At 36.1% G+C, this 15,883-nt stretch overlaps 2 protein-coding genes across 8 annotated transcripts in view; one reads left to right on the top strand and one right to left on the bottom strand.

Moving 5' to 3' along the window:
- LOC137617308 (rab-like protein 3) overlaps positions 1–1,573 on the bottom strand; it is a 59,809-nt gene extending 58,236 nt beyond the window's left edge. For all 4 annotated transcript variants that reach the window (XM_068347314.1, XM_068347316.1, XM_068347315.1 and 1 more), the window contains exon 1: positions 1,415–1,573. In XM_068347314.1, the coding sequence (XP_068203415.1) occupies positions 1,415–1,472 (58 nt within the window). In that variant the 5' untranslated portion in view covers positions 1,473–1,573. The remainder of the gene's footprint in view (positions 1–1,414) is intronic.
- Positions 1,574–2,958: 1,385 nt separating this feature from the next.
- mus201 (rad2 superfamily protein mus201) overlaps positions 2,959–15,883 on the top strand; it is a 17,327-nt gene continuing 4,402 nt past the window's right edge. For 2 of the 4 annotated variants that reach the window (XR_011039606.1, XR_011039604.1), the window contains exons 1-3: positions 2,959–3,052; positions 5,286–5,474; positions 14,633–14,830. Coding sequence is in view for 1 of the 4 variants with exons in the window: in XM_068347311.1 (XP_068203412.1) it covers positions 5,644–9,756 (4,113 nt within the window). In the remaining 3 variants the exon portion in view is untranslated. Of the gene's footprint in view, positions 3,053–5,285; positions 12,018–14,632; positions 14,831–15,883 lie in introns of those variants that run through there. The other 2 variants (XR_011039605.1, XM_068347311.1) reach the window with 2 other exon arrangements.

Genomic DNA, 15,883 nt, shown 5'->3' with positions numbered 1-15,883 from the left:
AAAACTAACCTTCCTCTATAAATTATTCTCTGGGATGCATGATAAATCCACGAAAAATTGCACAAAATATTGGCCTTTTGAATCGCTGAGTTATTTCTCGTTTGTTAACATCTTACAGTTCGCATATATCCACATGTAAGGTAAGCCATTATTTGTAATTTACTTTTAAGAACCCCGTTGTAGTTACAGTGTTAATGCATACAAAGGAAATAAGGTAGGGCATTATTTATGATTTACTTTTAGGGTTAGTGACCTGGAAAGGGGGATATATGGGGTTGGCCCCTGCTAGGTTAGTGACCTAGAAACAACTAGGTTAAGTTAAGTGTTAGGTTTTGTGGCCTTTCGAATGAATCTCAAAATTTAAATTTTCGTTCATGAAAAACTTAACTTTCATTACGGAACAACCTTTTTCGTACCATTAATAGTGCGTTTGCAATATATTTTACATCTATTTCACTCTTAAATAATTATGTGCTTCCCTAAGTTCCCTCTTGGAGACGTCTTTGCGCAATGGAGGTTAACTTGAAACTGAAGGCGAAGGTGGGAAAAAAAGTGGCTATTGTAGAACAACACCAAGGAATTTGGGAAGACGTACTTGTAAGCTGTTAATTGGTTTAGAAAACCACCCGACAGATACGACATTGCACAGAAACCAAGCATACGCAGTAAGTCCCCTTCAGTCTCTCAGATGTAAACAATGGACTTAGTCAAAAACATGCTTCACATTTTAATCGACTGATATTTAAGTTATTATGCCCCAGCCCCTATTAAACATATAGAGAATACCAAACTAGCCAGCACTCGCTCATTTCTTATAGCGAATTCCCGTTTCGCTAGAAATTAGAGTATCATATATTTACCCACTTCAATTATACCAGTTTTAGCGAGTCTTTGTGGTTGAAATGGAGGTCAAATTCGGTTAAATCACACTATACACTACAGGAAAAATTTTTCTGTTCGAAATGTTTCCCCGTCCGTAACTATAATTATACCCGGGTTATTTGCAGCGGAAATAAAGGTTAAATTTGTTGAAAGCACACTATTAGCTGTAATAAAAGTCGTTTTTGCCATTAGAAATATTGTCCCGTGTTAAAGTATAAGTTTTACCAATGAAAATTCCTTCGTGTCCGGCGTCAAGTTTTGTGGAGAGCAACGAGGAATCTGAAACCTGGACGTACCAGTAGACCTTGAATATTATCCTATGCCTATGAGGTAAATTTATAATAGGCTATGACAAGGTTTAAATTATATATAGGCTCTTAACCGTCCAATAATGAATGATAGCCCATAAATAATATATTGACTGAAAAAGTACTAGCCCTTACACAAGACTCCCTAGGCCTAAGGAGACGCTATGAATGGTGCACGAATTAAATCATACGTAAGTCACAAAACATTAATTTTTATAACATACCTGAATCACCAACAACTAAAATCTTCACTTTGCTAATAGCATTTGCGTAATTTGCCATTTCCCATTTGGTAATTGTGATAAAAAAGCTGCTGAAATAAGACAGGCGACAGCAGCGGCGATGACAGGTGGCGACCGTCTCAAGAACAGCTACGTTTGGAGTTACCTCTATAACAGCTCTCCTAAGTACTGTTAAAGTTGTTTTATTATTATTATTATTATTATTATTATTATTATTATTATTATTATTATTATTATTATTATTATTATTATTAAATGCTAAGCTACAATCCTAGTTTGAAAAGCAGGATGCTATAAGCCCAGGGGCCCCAACAGGGAAAATAGCCCAGTGAGGAAAGGAAATAAAGAAAAATAAAATATTTTAAGTATAGTAATAACACTAGAATAAATATTTCCTATAAAAAACTTTATTATTATTATTATTATTATTATTATTATTATTATTATTATTTATTAAATGCTAAGCTACAATCCTAGTTGGAAAAGCAGGATGCTATAAGCCCAGGGGCCCCAACAGGGAAAATAGCCCAGTGAGGAAAGGAAATAAAAAGAAAATATTTCAACTATAGTAACAACATTAAAATAAATATTTCCTATAAAGACTATACAAACTTTAACAATATTAAATACCTAAGCATCAAGGTAGATGACAGTAGGAATATGTTCAAAACACAGAAAAGTGAAATGATAGTCAAGGCTCAAAGGCTAGCTAATCTTACATATTCAGTCATAGGAAAAAAGTTGCAATAAAATACTGATAGGGGAAACATACTGGAAAAGTGTAGCGCTACCTTCTATATTATATGGAGCAAATATAATTAACTTAACAGAAAATGAAATAGAAAGGTTGCAGAGAATTGAGAATGGAGTGTATAGAAGGATATTAGGGTGTGTAAAGAATACAGCAATTGTAGCCTTGAGAGGGGATGTAGGACAATCTGCTATGAAAACGAGGGTAATGGATGCAAAGCTGGGGTACCTTAATAGCATTTATAAGAGAGAAGTCAAGAGATGTACGAAAGAGGTCATAAAGAAGAGAATGGGACACAAGTAAATGGAGGAGTGAAATGGGGTGTAAGGAGAGTCTAATTCTGTATAAAAACTGGCAAAGGGAAATCAAGGAGGAGGAAATATATAACAACACATTTTCATTTTTTTATTCAGAGTAAGGACAAACACATCGGGCTTAAATATATAAAAAAAACAGACACCAAGATGGAAATATAAACTGTGTGTTCTGTGATGTAGAAGAAAATGCTAACCAGTTCATGTTATATTGTCCACAGTATAGTGATATAAGAATTAAAGCAATAGTGCACAAACAGTTGAAAAAACTCCTTATTCTGTGAAGAAAATATTGAATAGAAGGAACGTGTACTACAACAAATGTGGATGAAAGGAGAAAAACCAGTGAAAATAAGAAACACATAAAACTAAAAGACACAAGAGGAGCCGTTACAGAGGAGAAGCCTCAACGTGAATATACTGTACTACTACAATGTACTATTGTTACCTAACTTGGCGTAACTTTACAAGCAACGTCAAACAAACAGTGTTAGTGAATGGGTTACTTACGAGTTGTCAAAATTGAGTTAATACGCTGAATTATCTATTATTTAGGTGAGTAACATAGTGAATAAATGCCGGGTAATATATTCCTACCCCAAAAGTGTGTGAGTAATGAACTGTATAGGAGAGGTGTTGTATAACAAGTCGCTAAAGGTAACGAGCCAATTGAGGCTAACGAGGTAATTGACTGATTAGCTAACTACAGTACTATCGGGCAGGCTAAATGAATCCTTTTAAGATTTAGTGGTTGTTTAGACATATATGTGGCTCAGATTGCTTTCGAATAATAAATATATTCAGTATTTTACTTGAGATATATTTCTGGTAAAATTGTTTAATTAACTACTAATACTCTTAAAGAAAATGATAAGGGGGGGGGGATAAGTTCGTTGGGACAATAATCTAAGAATACAGTCATTTAAGGCGTTACTTGTATCGGGGCATAGACCCCCCCAAGTTATTAAGGAGGCAAGACTGCTTAGGTTAGGTTAGGTGGGGAAGCTTAGGATAAGCGATATTCTTGTACCTGATTCTTGTGTAAAATATGTTTTTTTTTCCAGTCTGTCCCAACGAACCACAAAGGCTCCAATGATAGCTGTAACTACTGAGATTTTAGGTTTTTTGAAAGTTTTAATGACTCATTGTCTGAAAACTGTATTTGGAGCCTTTGTATATCAGCGGCCAGTTACTTACGCGTTGATTAAAAATGGACATCATCAAACCTAAACTTTCCCCCCCTAACCTAACCTAACCTACAAGCCGTGTCCTTACCTACTTACCTAACGGGGGCTAACAGCCCCCTGCGACTCCCTTTACACTGCCGTATTCTGAGTTAAACATAATAATACATACAGGTGGCTACTATCATACATACACCCCCCGTATTTTTCAAGTTGAAGAGATGCCTGAAACAAAAGAAGTTAAGCTTAAAAAAAAAAGGATTAGGGGAAACAAACAATTGCAACCAAACCTAAAGTTATTGGTCAATATTAACTGTAGCACAATACAGTCTTCCAGTAAATATATGCAGTAGTGTGTAGATAGTTGGGTCACTAATTTTTTGTCCACGAAAATGCTCACCCACTCGGTAAATGCGTGTAGCACAACACGTATTGCTTGCCAGAACAGAGAAGCAATTAGATAATGGGTATTATTTTACTGTATTACAGGGCAATGTAACCTAGGAAAAAATCTACTTTTTCTTATAGAAAAAATTACGCTTTCTTCGAAAATGACACTCGTTCCTGTCGCAAATGTTTAATTGCTAGAGTAGCGTGCCATGGCGGAGCCAAGACCAGTAAGTGAATAATTAGCATTAGTTCATTAACGTATATTTCATATCACTTCCCTCAGATGGCTTTGTTTTGCCGTGGCTCGTGTCGCTCGCAAATAAACATATTTTCACTGCGCCTCTTCTGGCAAGTGGTACATGGATGTGCTTCGCACGCCATCCCCGTGGGTCACTATTAAAGTATCATAATTGCCTACATTTTACATTGCATTTCTCAAATGATTCTTGCTCTGCCATGGCTCGCTTCTCTTGGAAACAAATATAATCTCACTGCTTCTCTGTTCTGGCAAGTGGTACGTGGATGAGCTACACACGCCAATCAAGTGGGTCATTATTTCAGGGATATTTTTTCTTTTAAGATGAGCAACAATAGCTGTTTAGTGAAGGGAGAGCATTTTCAACATAATTATTTTCTGAAATAGATGAAATTATGCAAAGTTTTGAAATGGATTGTACTTCCCCTTTAGAGATGTCTTCTTGTGACGGTAGTCATGCTGGAACTGAAGTGGAAGGTAGAAGAAAAATGGCTTTTGTAGAACAATACCTTGGAACTTGTGCATAGGTATTTGTGAGCTCTTAATTTATTAAAAAAAAAACGTTGATGAATACATCATTGCAAAAACACAGTCAAGTTCCCAATAGTGATTGAAATCAAAGTATACCTCAATGTCAGTCTTCTAAAGGTAAACAGTGGACTTAGACACCGAAGGTGAAGGTGTAATTTGGCTAAGAATTTTTGGCAGTGGAATTGTTTTTCAAAATAAGCATTTTGTTTGGTAGGCTTTCCTTGAATGATTAACAATACAAGATAATTTTCAGTTGTGACCTTTGCTCATGATATTTTGGTATATGAAGATAAGTGATTCATATTTTTTCCCTTGGTTAAGACATTTTTCTAGGCCATTTTTAATTTATTTTTTGTCCGTAGACTGTAATTATTTATTCTGTATTTCAAAGTTGTTTTTAAAATATCAAACCTTTTCTTGATTCCAGGGGTGTTTAGACGATGATTGGTGCCAAAGTAGTTCAAGCTCTGTTGCCGCTACTTTTTTAAGATTATTCAGCATAACAGGTGCACGGAGAAGAAGGATCAATGGACTACCGTATATTTCCGCGTATAAGGAGAGAGTGATTTACAATACTGTTCTATACTGTACTGTGTTACTAGTATGGTAAAGAAAGGTTTGTGTCAGGTACTGCTGTATAAATTTTGTAGTATGGTAGATTATCCCATTGTTTTTTGAAGTGATCCCCTTTTCATGAAGTTCTAAGTTAATTTTATGCAATTATATTACTCTACTTTATTTTATATTACATTACTGGAGTATATTTGAGAAACTACAAATAAATCATGGGAGTTAAGGGACTTTGGAAGCTCATCGAATGTTCTGGGGTACCAGTTCCTCTAGAAACATTGGAACATAAGATATTAGCAGTTGATGTGTCTATTTGGCTCCACCAAGCAGTGAGAGGATTCAGGGGACCAGGTGGCGCTGCCGTGGCAAATGCCCATTTGTTAACCCTGTTCCATCGCATATGCAAACTCCTTTTCTATCGTATTAGGCCTGTCTTTGTGTTTGATGGCGGTGTTCCTCACCTGAAAAAACAGACCCTTGCTTCCCGAAGGCTGAGACGTGAAGTAGCAGCCAGCAAGGCGAAGCAAGTTCGAGAACGGCTCCTTGCAAATCTCATGAAAAGTCAGGCTGTTAGAAAAGCTCTTGGTAGAACCGGACCCGGACCTAGCACGGCGCACGTGATTCGTCCCAAAAAAGTTCAGAAGGATATGTTTGAATTACCGCCCCTTCCCGAAGAAGGCAAGGACCTTATTAAATCTGAACCAGTAGAGGAAAAGTCAGTTGTTAAGGCATATACGCTCCCAAATCTTCACCAATTTGAGTTTGAAAGTGAGGATTTTAAAGCTCTACCTCTGGAAGCTCAACATGAAATTTTGAGTGAGCTCCAGACCACTCGTAAAGAAAATTCTTGGAGCACTCTGAATGAAATGCCCCAAGAGTCTAAGACTTTTGCTCAATTTCAAATGGAAAGGTTAATGAAAAGATACAAATTTCAGTCTACTCTCGACGATATTCGTACCGAGATGCAGAAAAAGAAGGCAGCAGAAATGGAGACAGAAATGTTTGGCGAGCTTGAGAAGCATGTAAGTCTCACACAGCGTATTGTTTCAGAAGATGCTGCCCATTCCATTTACATCAAGAAAATAAACGATACCAAAAATGAGCCTGATATGGAAGAAAACGTATTCAAACAGGAATCTAAAGAGAAAACTTCGAAGAGGAGTAGGGAAGAATTTGAGAAGGATTTTTTGACCGAATTAGAAAAACAAGGCATTGTAAAGGCAAAGCACATGTCAGACTCTGAATCAGATTCTGACGTGGATGATGATTACTATGACTTTTCCGATATAAAGAATAAGGAAGGAGGGAAACAGGGTGACGATAAACTTGACTTTGATGGAAAAGCACTTCTGAAAGTTGTAAGCTCATTGTTAGACAATGATGGTCTCTCCCAAGAGGAGATCCTGACGCTTATTAAACAAGGCAACCCCGATGAACAGACTCATAAAATGCCTGTCAGCACAGATGGGCCATCTACATCGGGGAAGGCATCAGGATTTGTGTTCAATCCAGATGTAGATTCATCTGACGATGACAGTGATTTCATAGAAGTTTCTGAACCCAATAGTCCCGGTGTTTTGACAACTGAGAAGATTGATGAAACAAATGATGAAGGTAAAGTTGATAATGTCAAAAAAGTGTTAGAGACTAAAAACAATAGCTTATGGATCAAGATTATGCAACAGAGATTAGACGATTTGGTTCATTCGGATAACACCAGTACTTCCCCGAAGAAAGCTCGAGTAGACAGCAGGAGTATGGGGCCACCAGTGCAGAAAAACACCAATAAGCCTGTGAGTGATAAGTCCAAAAGTATATCTATATCCCTAGATTTTGATATTGCTCCTTTGAAAATGGAAGATGATATATTTGCAGATGTTTTTTCTGAAATGTCTGATAAGTCTTCGAGTTTGGAGACCAAGCCCTCCCCAGAAAAGAAGAGGCATTCAAATCTCGATGCTATAACAAGAAAGTTGTCAAGATACACTGATGTTCAAAGTAAGCGAGAAAAATCTGCCTTAGCTAACAAAGCATCTGTTTTGAAAGGAAATGAGGCATCCAAAATAGAAAGTAACTTGCCTTTTTCAAGTAAGGTTTCTTTTGCGGGTGTCACTCAAAATTCAAAAAATATTAAGAAAATAGGAGAAGTACAAAGTGAAAATAAAGAGTTGGGAAAAGAGAAAAATTCTGAAGTTGAATTCATGAGTTCCAGTGATGATAGTGATTCAGAAAAATTTAAAGGAAAAAAGAATTTGAAAATTCCCGAAAAGACCGTTAGTGAACCAGTTTTTCGTGGCAGTAATGCCATTGCAGCTAATTATGACGATGAGGCTGAAGTAGATGATGTGGAGATTATGAGTTCCAGTGGAGACAGTGACTCTGAAACCGAAAAAAAGGACGGTATTAAAGAACCTAAAGAAGATAGCCCCTTGAAGAAAAGCGAGCTTATTGTCAGATCTGAAAGGAACCAAGGCTCAAGTAATTCTCCTAGTGAGGCAGCTGATCATGTGAAAGAGATCACTGATGAGAAAGATGTTCAGGAATCGAATATTAGCTCCTTACAAAGTGAGAGGGTCGAGGAAGATAAATCTATTAAACGTCTTGAAAACATTGAAAAAGGTGACATGTCTACCAAAAAGGTTGTTGCTCTACCCAGCACTAGCACAGGAGGAAAGAATGCTACACTAGATGATCAGGATTCAAGTAAGTCTGTGGAGCAGATTGCGAGTAGTAGTGATGGGGAGAGGAAGTCTAAGGTTAATGGGTTGGTAGTGGAGAATTATGATGCAAAGAGTAAGGAAACCACTCATAAAGCAGAATTGGTAAACCTTGAACAAGGTGTAGCAGTTGTAGAGAACAAAAGTTCCTCGGAAAATGAGACTTCCCCATCGACTCCAAATAATTTGCAAGAAAAGGCTATAGATTCAGCTGAAACAAATGAAAATGATCTTGTAGAACCAGAAAGGCCTCTTGACTACTCGGAGGACGAGCTCAAACGTTTGGAAGGAGAATTGGCTGAAGAGCAAAAGGCATTGGTTGCCCAGGCTCAAAAAGTGGAAAGAATTTCATCAAATTTGAATGACCAAATGTATGGAGAGTCTCAACACTTGTTACAACTTTTTGGTATTCCATATCTAGTTGCTCCAATGGAAGCAGAAGCACAGTGTGGTTTTCTGGATGCGTTCAATTTAACATCAGGAACCATAACTGACGACTCGGATATATTTCTCTTTGGAGGCACTAAAGTTTATAAAAATTTCTTTAATCAAGCAAAGCATGTTGAATTCTTTAAAACAGATAATATTATAGCAAATCTTGGTTTGAATAGGGACAAAATGATAACTCTTGCTCTTCTCACTGGCAGTGATTATACTGAAGGCATAGAGTCAGTTGGAGCAGTATCAGCAATGGAAGTATTGACAGAATTCCCAGGCGAAGGTATTGAGTGTCTGAAGGCATTTAAAAAGTGGTGGAATGTTGCTCACAAGAATGTGTCTGCAATCTATTTATCTAAAGTAAAGCAAAAAATGGCACAGGTACATCTACCCGAGTCATTTCCTTCTGAAAATATATTTAAAGCGTATTTAGAACCCGAAGTTGACGAATCCAAGGAGAGATTCTCATGGGCGGTTCCTAATGTAGATGCACTTCGTCTGTTTACCATGGAGAAGTTTGGCTGGAACAGGGCCAAAGCTGATGAAATTCTACTCCCTGTTATGAAGAAACTTGGAATAAAAACAACACAAATGAGAATCGACTCCTTCTTCACTAACATCAAACTTGTGAAAGATGAGAAAGTTCACAGTAAACGGATGCAGGATGCCATAGCAAAAGCTAAAGGAGAGGAACCACCAAGTGCTAAGGAAGCGGCTTTAAAGAGGTCTGGTAATCTTATGAGGAAGAAACCCCCAGCAAAGAGGCGCAAAGTGCAGCCATCAGAAGAATCATTGGATGAAGACATAGAGCAAGAAGAAGTTGATGAAATTATTCCTGTTAAAAAACCATCAAGGACATTGTTAATAGATCCCTCTGAGGGAAGTAGTGGACCTGAAGTACCTATGGATAAACCCAAAGCCAAAGGACGAGGTCGTAAGAAGAAGGAGGATACCCAAGAGAAAAAATCCGGCGGCCCTAGTCGTGCTATGCGCGAAGTTGAAGAAGATTACGTTCCTCCAAGAAAGTTGACGAAGGAAATAATGTATGAAGCTCTTTTGAAAAAACAGACAATTAGTCAAAGAGAAGTTGATAAACAGAAAATGGAAGATAAGAAGAAATTGGCAGCAGAACTTTTGAAAAAGACGGCTTCAAAAGGAAAGAAGAACAGATGAAGAGGAAGTTTCTCAAGGTAACGATACACTACTGAAATCAATTATGGAGCTTAGTGAGATTGTTTCATGATAATTTCCTCATCAGTGATTGCTATTTATGATATAAGGTTGAAAGCGTAAAATAGTAATATTTTAAACACATTAAAGAGTTGTCAGGGAAAGATTCTCTTCATGGATAAGTTTATCGTTCCTGAAATTATGAGTTTCCGTGATTTTCGTGGATTATGAAATTTGACTGTAAAAGCCTGGATACTAAGAATAATGTATCGGTATGTATGTGTGATGTTTATGCAGTGTAAAATACTCTTAAGGTGTTTCAACTATGGAATGAAAGTTTGTTCTTGTTGTTCTTGTTTTCTTTTACAGTTAGCTCTTGTAATTTATAGTTTACCAAATAATTAGTGTCTGTACAGTATATTGTATGGGTTTCTTATTCTGTATTTGCATGGTTTAAGTATGTTTCTGGGATAAGTATCCACATGGTTCCATAGGAGGAACACTGTTTTACTGCTTGACTTGAAAGATCTGATTCAGTGCACTGGTTTTTATACAGTACTGTACTTTAATTTAAAAAAACAAGAGTATTGATGTTGTTTAACACTATATATTGTAGTTGTTTATGTATTTTAACATTGATGTATTGTAGTTGACTGGGTAAACTGAATGGAAATTAGTACCGGTAGTGTAAATCATATCATGTTTGCATTTGTGGCCAGGTGTAGATAAGGTTTACTGGTGTTGATTGAAGATTGAAATTTTGTACATAACAACAGTCTTGACTTGTAATTGATTGTATAAGCCTCATGAATAAAACTGTATATCAGCTGTATGGATACATGAATGTAGAAGATGAACAAATTATCACACTGAAAAAGAAATTGTTTGGAAACAAAGGCCTTAAGACTAAAAAGGGAAATGGGCAGAGATGATATTTGAAATTTCTTGTCTGTGGTTTTGCTGCGTTCAAAGATATCAGCAAGTCTGAACGGGAATGCTTATAAGGTGGTGATAAGACCAGCTATGTTGTATGGTTTAAAGACTAAATCTTTAACCAGGAAGCAGAGCTGGAAATTGTAGAAATGAAAACGTTGACATTTTCACTGAGGGTAATGAGGAACGATATCAGAAATTAATTCATTAGAGGATCTACAGTTTGGAAAGAAAGCAAGACTAAGGTGGTTTGGGCACATGAAGAGAAAGGAGGAAGAGTATGTTGGGAGGAGAATGTTAAGTGTGGAGCTACGAGGTAGAAGGAGAGGAGGAAGGCCCAAGCTAAAAAGGATTCAGGTGTGAAGAGTATTTAGCATACAAATTACTTGTACTTTTGTCATTTGATGGTACTATAGGTCTCTGCTAGGCCCCTGTCTATGTTATTTTTTGTCTTATACTTTACATCCATTCCCCTCTGACATTCTCTACATTAATATTGCTCTAATTTTCACCTATTTTATGAACAAGTCTCTCTTAATGGTAGTAGGTTTATGCAAGCTCTTCATCATAGGAAATGGATGTAGTGAATCTACCCAGTGCACAAAGGGTTGATTTGGTCAAGCATAACCCTTCTTTTGTATAATGCTACCTAATTTTGTATATTTAGACTATTATGTATTCAAAAGTACAAATTGATTTTTACTAAGTAAAATATTTTTCTAAACAGATTTTTATTATCCTCTGCTTATGTTGGAAAGTGTAGATAAAAGGTTTTGAGTGTAATTTTGATCTTGAACATAGGAAATTGATGTTGAGTATTTCAAGTTTGTTTGGGAATACTTCCAAAGGTCATGATCGCAAGAAGTTTCATTTGTGTTTTTCCTCACTTTTAACCTTGCATAATCTTCGGATGATTGTCTTGTTCTCCAATTTTTTGGTTCTCTCATAAAAGTTGTTCATTTGGATCTAAATAAGTAGGAGAACTAATTTCTTTTTCTTGTTGGGGGCCTTGCTAAGCTATCAGGTAATAAAAACTGTTCTTCATTGCAATCATTAACCGAATGTCTTAAAATTGTTGGGTATTACAATTTCTTCCAAATGTCTTGGATTTACAGGGTATGTGGCAATTCCTTCCCTCGTCCTTAGCACCATTTTCTAAAGCGCTCTGTCGTTAGACATCATTCCTTGGCACTCTTCGGACGAATTTTCACAGCTCTCGTTAATCACTTGTTAGGTGCGCTCTACCATTTCAGCAGCTTGTATTCTAATCATTGAAATAACGGTATATCATTCTACCTTAGATGCCAAAGCTGCATGCTTATGTTCGTTCATTTGTTTCACCACTTGACGATTTTTAACATGAATCCGATCTTTGCTTACTCTTTGGCTTCTCCTTTCACATCTCCAAAATAGTCTTATCAGCTGCATATCTGTCAAACGCGTATACTGTATACTGTATAGTCGTCATGTGAATACTTTTCTTTTCCATGTGTAGAGAAACTCATTGATTGCATTTCTATGGTCTTGGAATTTTTTAGAATTCCAGATGAAGCTCCTGCAAAACAGACAGAGTACCAAATTACAGACTGATGTAAGTGTAAATAACTAAAGAAAGACATGAAAATCGCAATTCGATCATTCTTCTTACACGTAATGAACGAGCTGTACCACAAATTACTGGAAACCACCCTGTGATCAGTAACCTTGTGATCAGTGTATCTGCGGAAAGACTGTTCCGTGGCTAAATAGGCCCAGGTCGAAATGGAATGCGGTGAAATGGGCCTGGCGATATGTCCCAGTCCCTATATACAGTACTGTACTTTACCTGTTTTATGAATTTCCCTTGTGCTTTACCCATGACTAATGCAAATGTAGTTATAATTCATCAGTTATTAGATAGAATTGTTTGTTTTTCTTTCTTGGTATGATATTGTATTCTCTAACCCTGTAAAAGATAGCTTATACTTTTCATTAACAATCATTATATTCCTTTCATATATGATTGCATTTGATCTTAATAACCCTTGTATGCATAATGCTTTATCTGAATAATTATCCAGATTCTTAACCAAAGATTGCTTTGAAAATACACCTGCTTTTATAAACAAGCTTTCGTTCAAATTGTTCAGCTTTTTATAAGATGGAGGTTATATTTTTGTAATGATTATACAGTAATGTATTTTAGCATATCCATTTTGTTTGTTCATCTCTTGCATGGAATACTATGGAAAGATTTAGCTTGGTGAAATTAAGTTTGTTCAATATTCAGTTCCGTAAACTTGTAGCTGTATATTCTAAGGAAAGCAAATAGTTACAGTACTGTCTTTTCTTTAATCAAAATCAATAAATGCAAAAATTCTCAACATGAACTTGGCCTTGGAGTTGCCTAATGGATTGTTTTTTAATTCTACTTTATTAGTTTTGATTGTAGTACAGTACTGCATGTATAAAGACAGTACGGGTACAGCATTTTCTTTGGTAGAATGGCTTACAGAGTTGTAGGTTTCTATTGATGAAATCTCTATCACTGTTGTTTGCTGTAAAAAAAAACATCTTCCTATTAATAATTTCTACTTAGACTGGCTTTTGATTGTAGATTTTGTTTGCTCCCATGGAAAATATTAAGGTATTTAATGTACACATTTTGTTTTACCAATTTAACATATAAAAGTAAATTTTATAACAAGATTATTGAAAGACTTCCCTTGAAGTTCATAATGCTAATACTTTGAAGCGAGGGATTCTCAACCTTAGAAAATATATACAACAAAATGCTGTGGCACAGATTTCCCTGAGATGCTGGTTGCCATAAGTTCCCTGTCTAATTTTTACATCATTATCTCAATTTCTTAATGTCAATCAGCAAAACAGCACTGCTCATTGTTGTTCTGATATTTCAGTGTCCCATTGTACAAGTTTAGTTTGTTTTCTTTGAGTTAATACACATTGTGAGGTATGTATCCAAAGTTGCTGTAATCTCACCAACAAGTCTACAGATCGTAATTTGAGGAGTTAGCGAGCGTTGCTCTCATATGTCATGTCTTGGGCTGTTTCACCAACAATGGTAGGCCATAAGTTGTGATACAGTAAGGTAATTTTTTCTTAAATGTTAGTATCACAAATGTTGAAAACCAACTTCACACTGTAATCTCTCTCTCTCTCTCTAGTGGCGCTTTCAGTAACAAGTCTAGTAATGGCTCCGTATTCAATACTTTATCTATATCAGCAGTCTTAATTTTAACTCTGTTTAATATTACATTGCTTGATATGGTAGGTGATAGTATTTTATTATATTTGGCATATAAGTGCAGTAGGTTATCAGTCACTTGTATAGAGGAATGTGGCTAACTAAGTTCATGTGAAGGACTCCAAATATAAAATGGAAGTTTCTTTTGGTTCAAGGAAAAATCCAGAGAAGACTAGGCTTGTGGATTATAGTGGGGATAATGATAATAATGCCACTCGGGTTATTAGCGTGATGATGTGTAGACGTTAACCCTTTTACCCCCGGGTTATTTGGAAATTTCCAACCCTTAAACCCCCAGGGGGTTATTTTTTTCCCAGCACATTTTGCAGTATATTTTTTTTAAATTGCTCTAACAGCCTTAATTTTTGTCATAGAGAGGTCAGGTTGGTCTCATTCTCTTGGAAAATGCCTGAATTTTCTCAAAAAAATGTAAAAAATATGAAAAAAAAATTTTTATAGCAATTTTTTGCAAGGACGTACCGGTACGTCCATGGGGGTAAAGGGATGGCTTTTGTGAAACGTACCAGTACGTCCTTTGGGGGTAAAAGGGTTAAGTATAGTAACACCGTTGAGTCAGTAACTTGAACTTGAAATCATGGCAAGCTATAAAGTCTTTAAATATGTTCTCTGGCTACTTGCAGGACGTGTATTTCCACTTTTCTTTTTGGATTAGATAAATAATTTATTTAACCATTTCAGAAGCATAGTATTGTGTGATCTATCTTGCATGATAGTGGCAAACAAAGCAAATTACTTGTTCCATCAAAGTGAGCAGTATTGTGCCTTATAGGAGTCATAAAATGGAAGTTTATAGAATTGGAAGGTATTTTCATCCAAATTATTAGTCACCCACCTTAAGAAGTGAGGTCAAGAAGGACATATCCAACATTTCTCAAGGTAAGAAACTTGGCAACATTTTATCATAATCAAGTTATTGTTTTTCATAGCCTCTAGTGTCCCCTATTTTTTTTTTTTTAGATTGCCAATCCCATGAATATATACAGTATAGAGTATAAATTTACTTTTTATATTGCATGTTTTTTTACCCTTCAATTTTTTTCATATTTTTGTTAGGAAATATTGGGAGCAATTAGGTTTCAAGTAGTTCAAAAGAAAAGTGTCTGTAAGAATCCTCATTATTTGATGCCAACGCAACCTAGGGCTGGAGGTTCTGTGTCGTCCCTTTTAACTGGAGCTACATTGCATTGTCTTCATATTTTATGAATTTGTTTGTTCCTGCTGCTGCCTCCGATGCCTTAGATGACCGCGGAGGTAGCAGCAGTAGGGGATTCAGCATTATGAAGCTTCATCTGTGGTGGATAATGTGGGAGGGTGGGCTGTGACACCCTAGCAGTACCAGCTGAACTCGGTTGAGTCCCTTGTTAGGCTGGGAGGAACGTAGAGAGTAGAGGTCCCCTTTTTGTTTTGGTTTCTTTGTTGATGTCGGCTACCCCCCAAAATTGGGGGAAGTGCCTTGGTATATGTATGTATGTATGTTTGTTCACTTCATATTTTTTATTAGCTTTTGTTTTATTATTAGATATGTCCAGATGTCCAGCTTCACCATGGTCTTGCTCTAATTTTGTCTTATTTAGAATATAATCCTTCGTGGATTTGACTGTGGTTTGGTCAAATCTACTTGAATAAAATGAATAATAGTATTATACAAAGAAGTTGTACTGGCTCATGTAATCAAATTTTTGCTTGTTTTTTTTTTTTTTTCAAGATTATACTAACTTATACATTGATAATAATTCACGATGTTATTTCAAGTGGCTTTTCATAACATGCCATTCAAAATTTCATATTTTTTTCTCATTTTTTGCTGTTACAACCTTGAATTTCAACTAATTCTTTGATGACAGAAAATTGCACTTTACTTAATTTAATTTAGTTAGAATTTATTAAATATTTTTAACTCATTCAAGGCATCTATTTTGAAATCAAATA

This window comes from Palaemon carinicauda, chromosome 23, assembly GCF_036898095.1.
Source record: "Palaemon carinicauda isolate YSFRI2023 chromosome 23, ASM3689809v2, whole genome shotgun sequence".
NCBI classification, from domain to species: Eukaryota; Metazoa; Arthropoda; class Malacostraca; order Decapoda; family Palaemonidae; genus Palaemon; species Palaemon carinicauda.
This window is presented reverse-complemented; position numbering and strand designations above follow the sequence as displayed.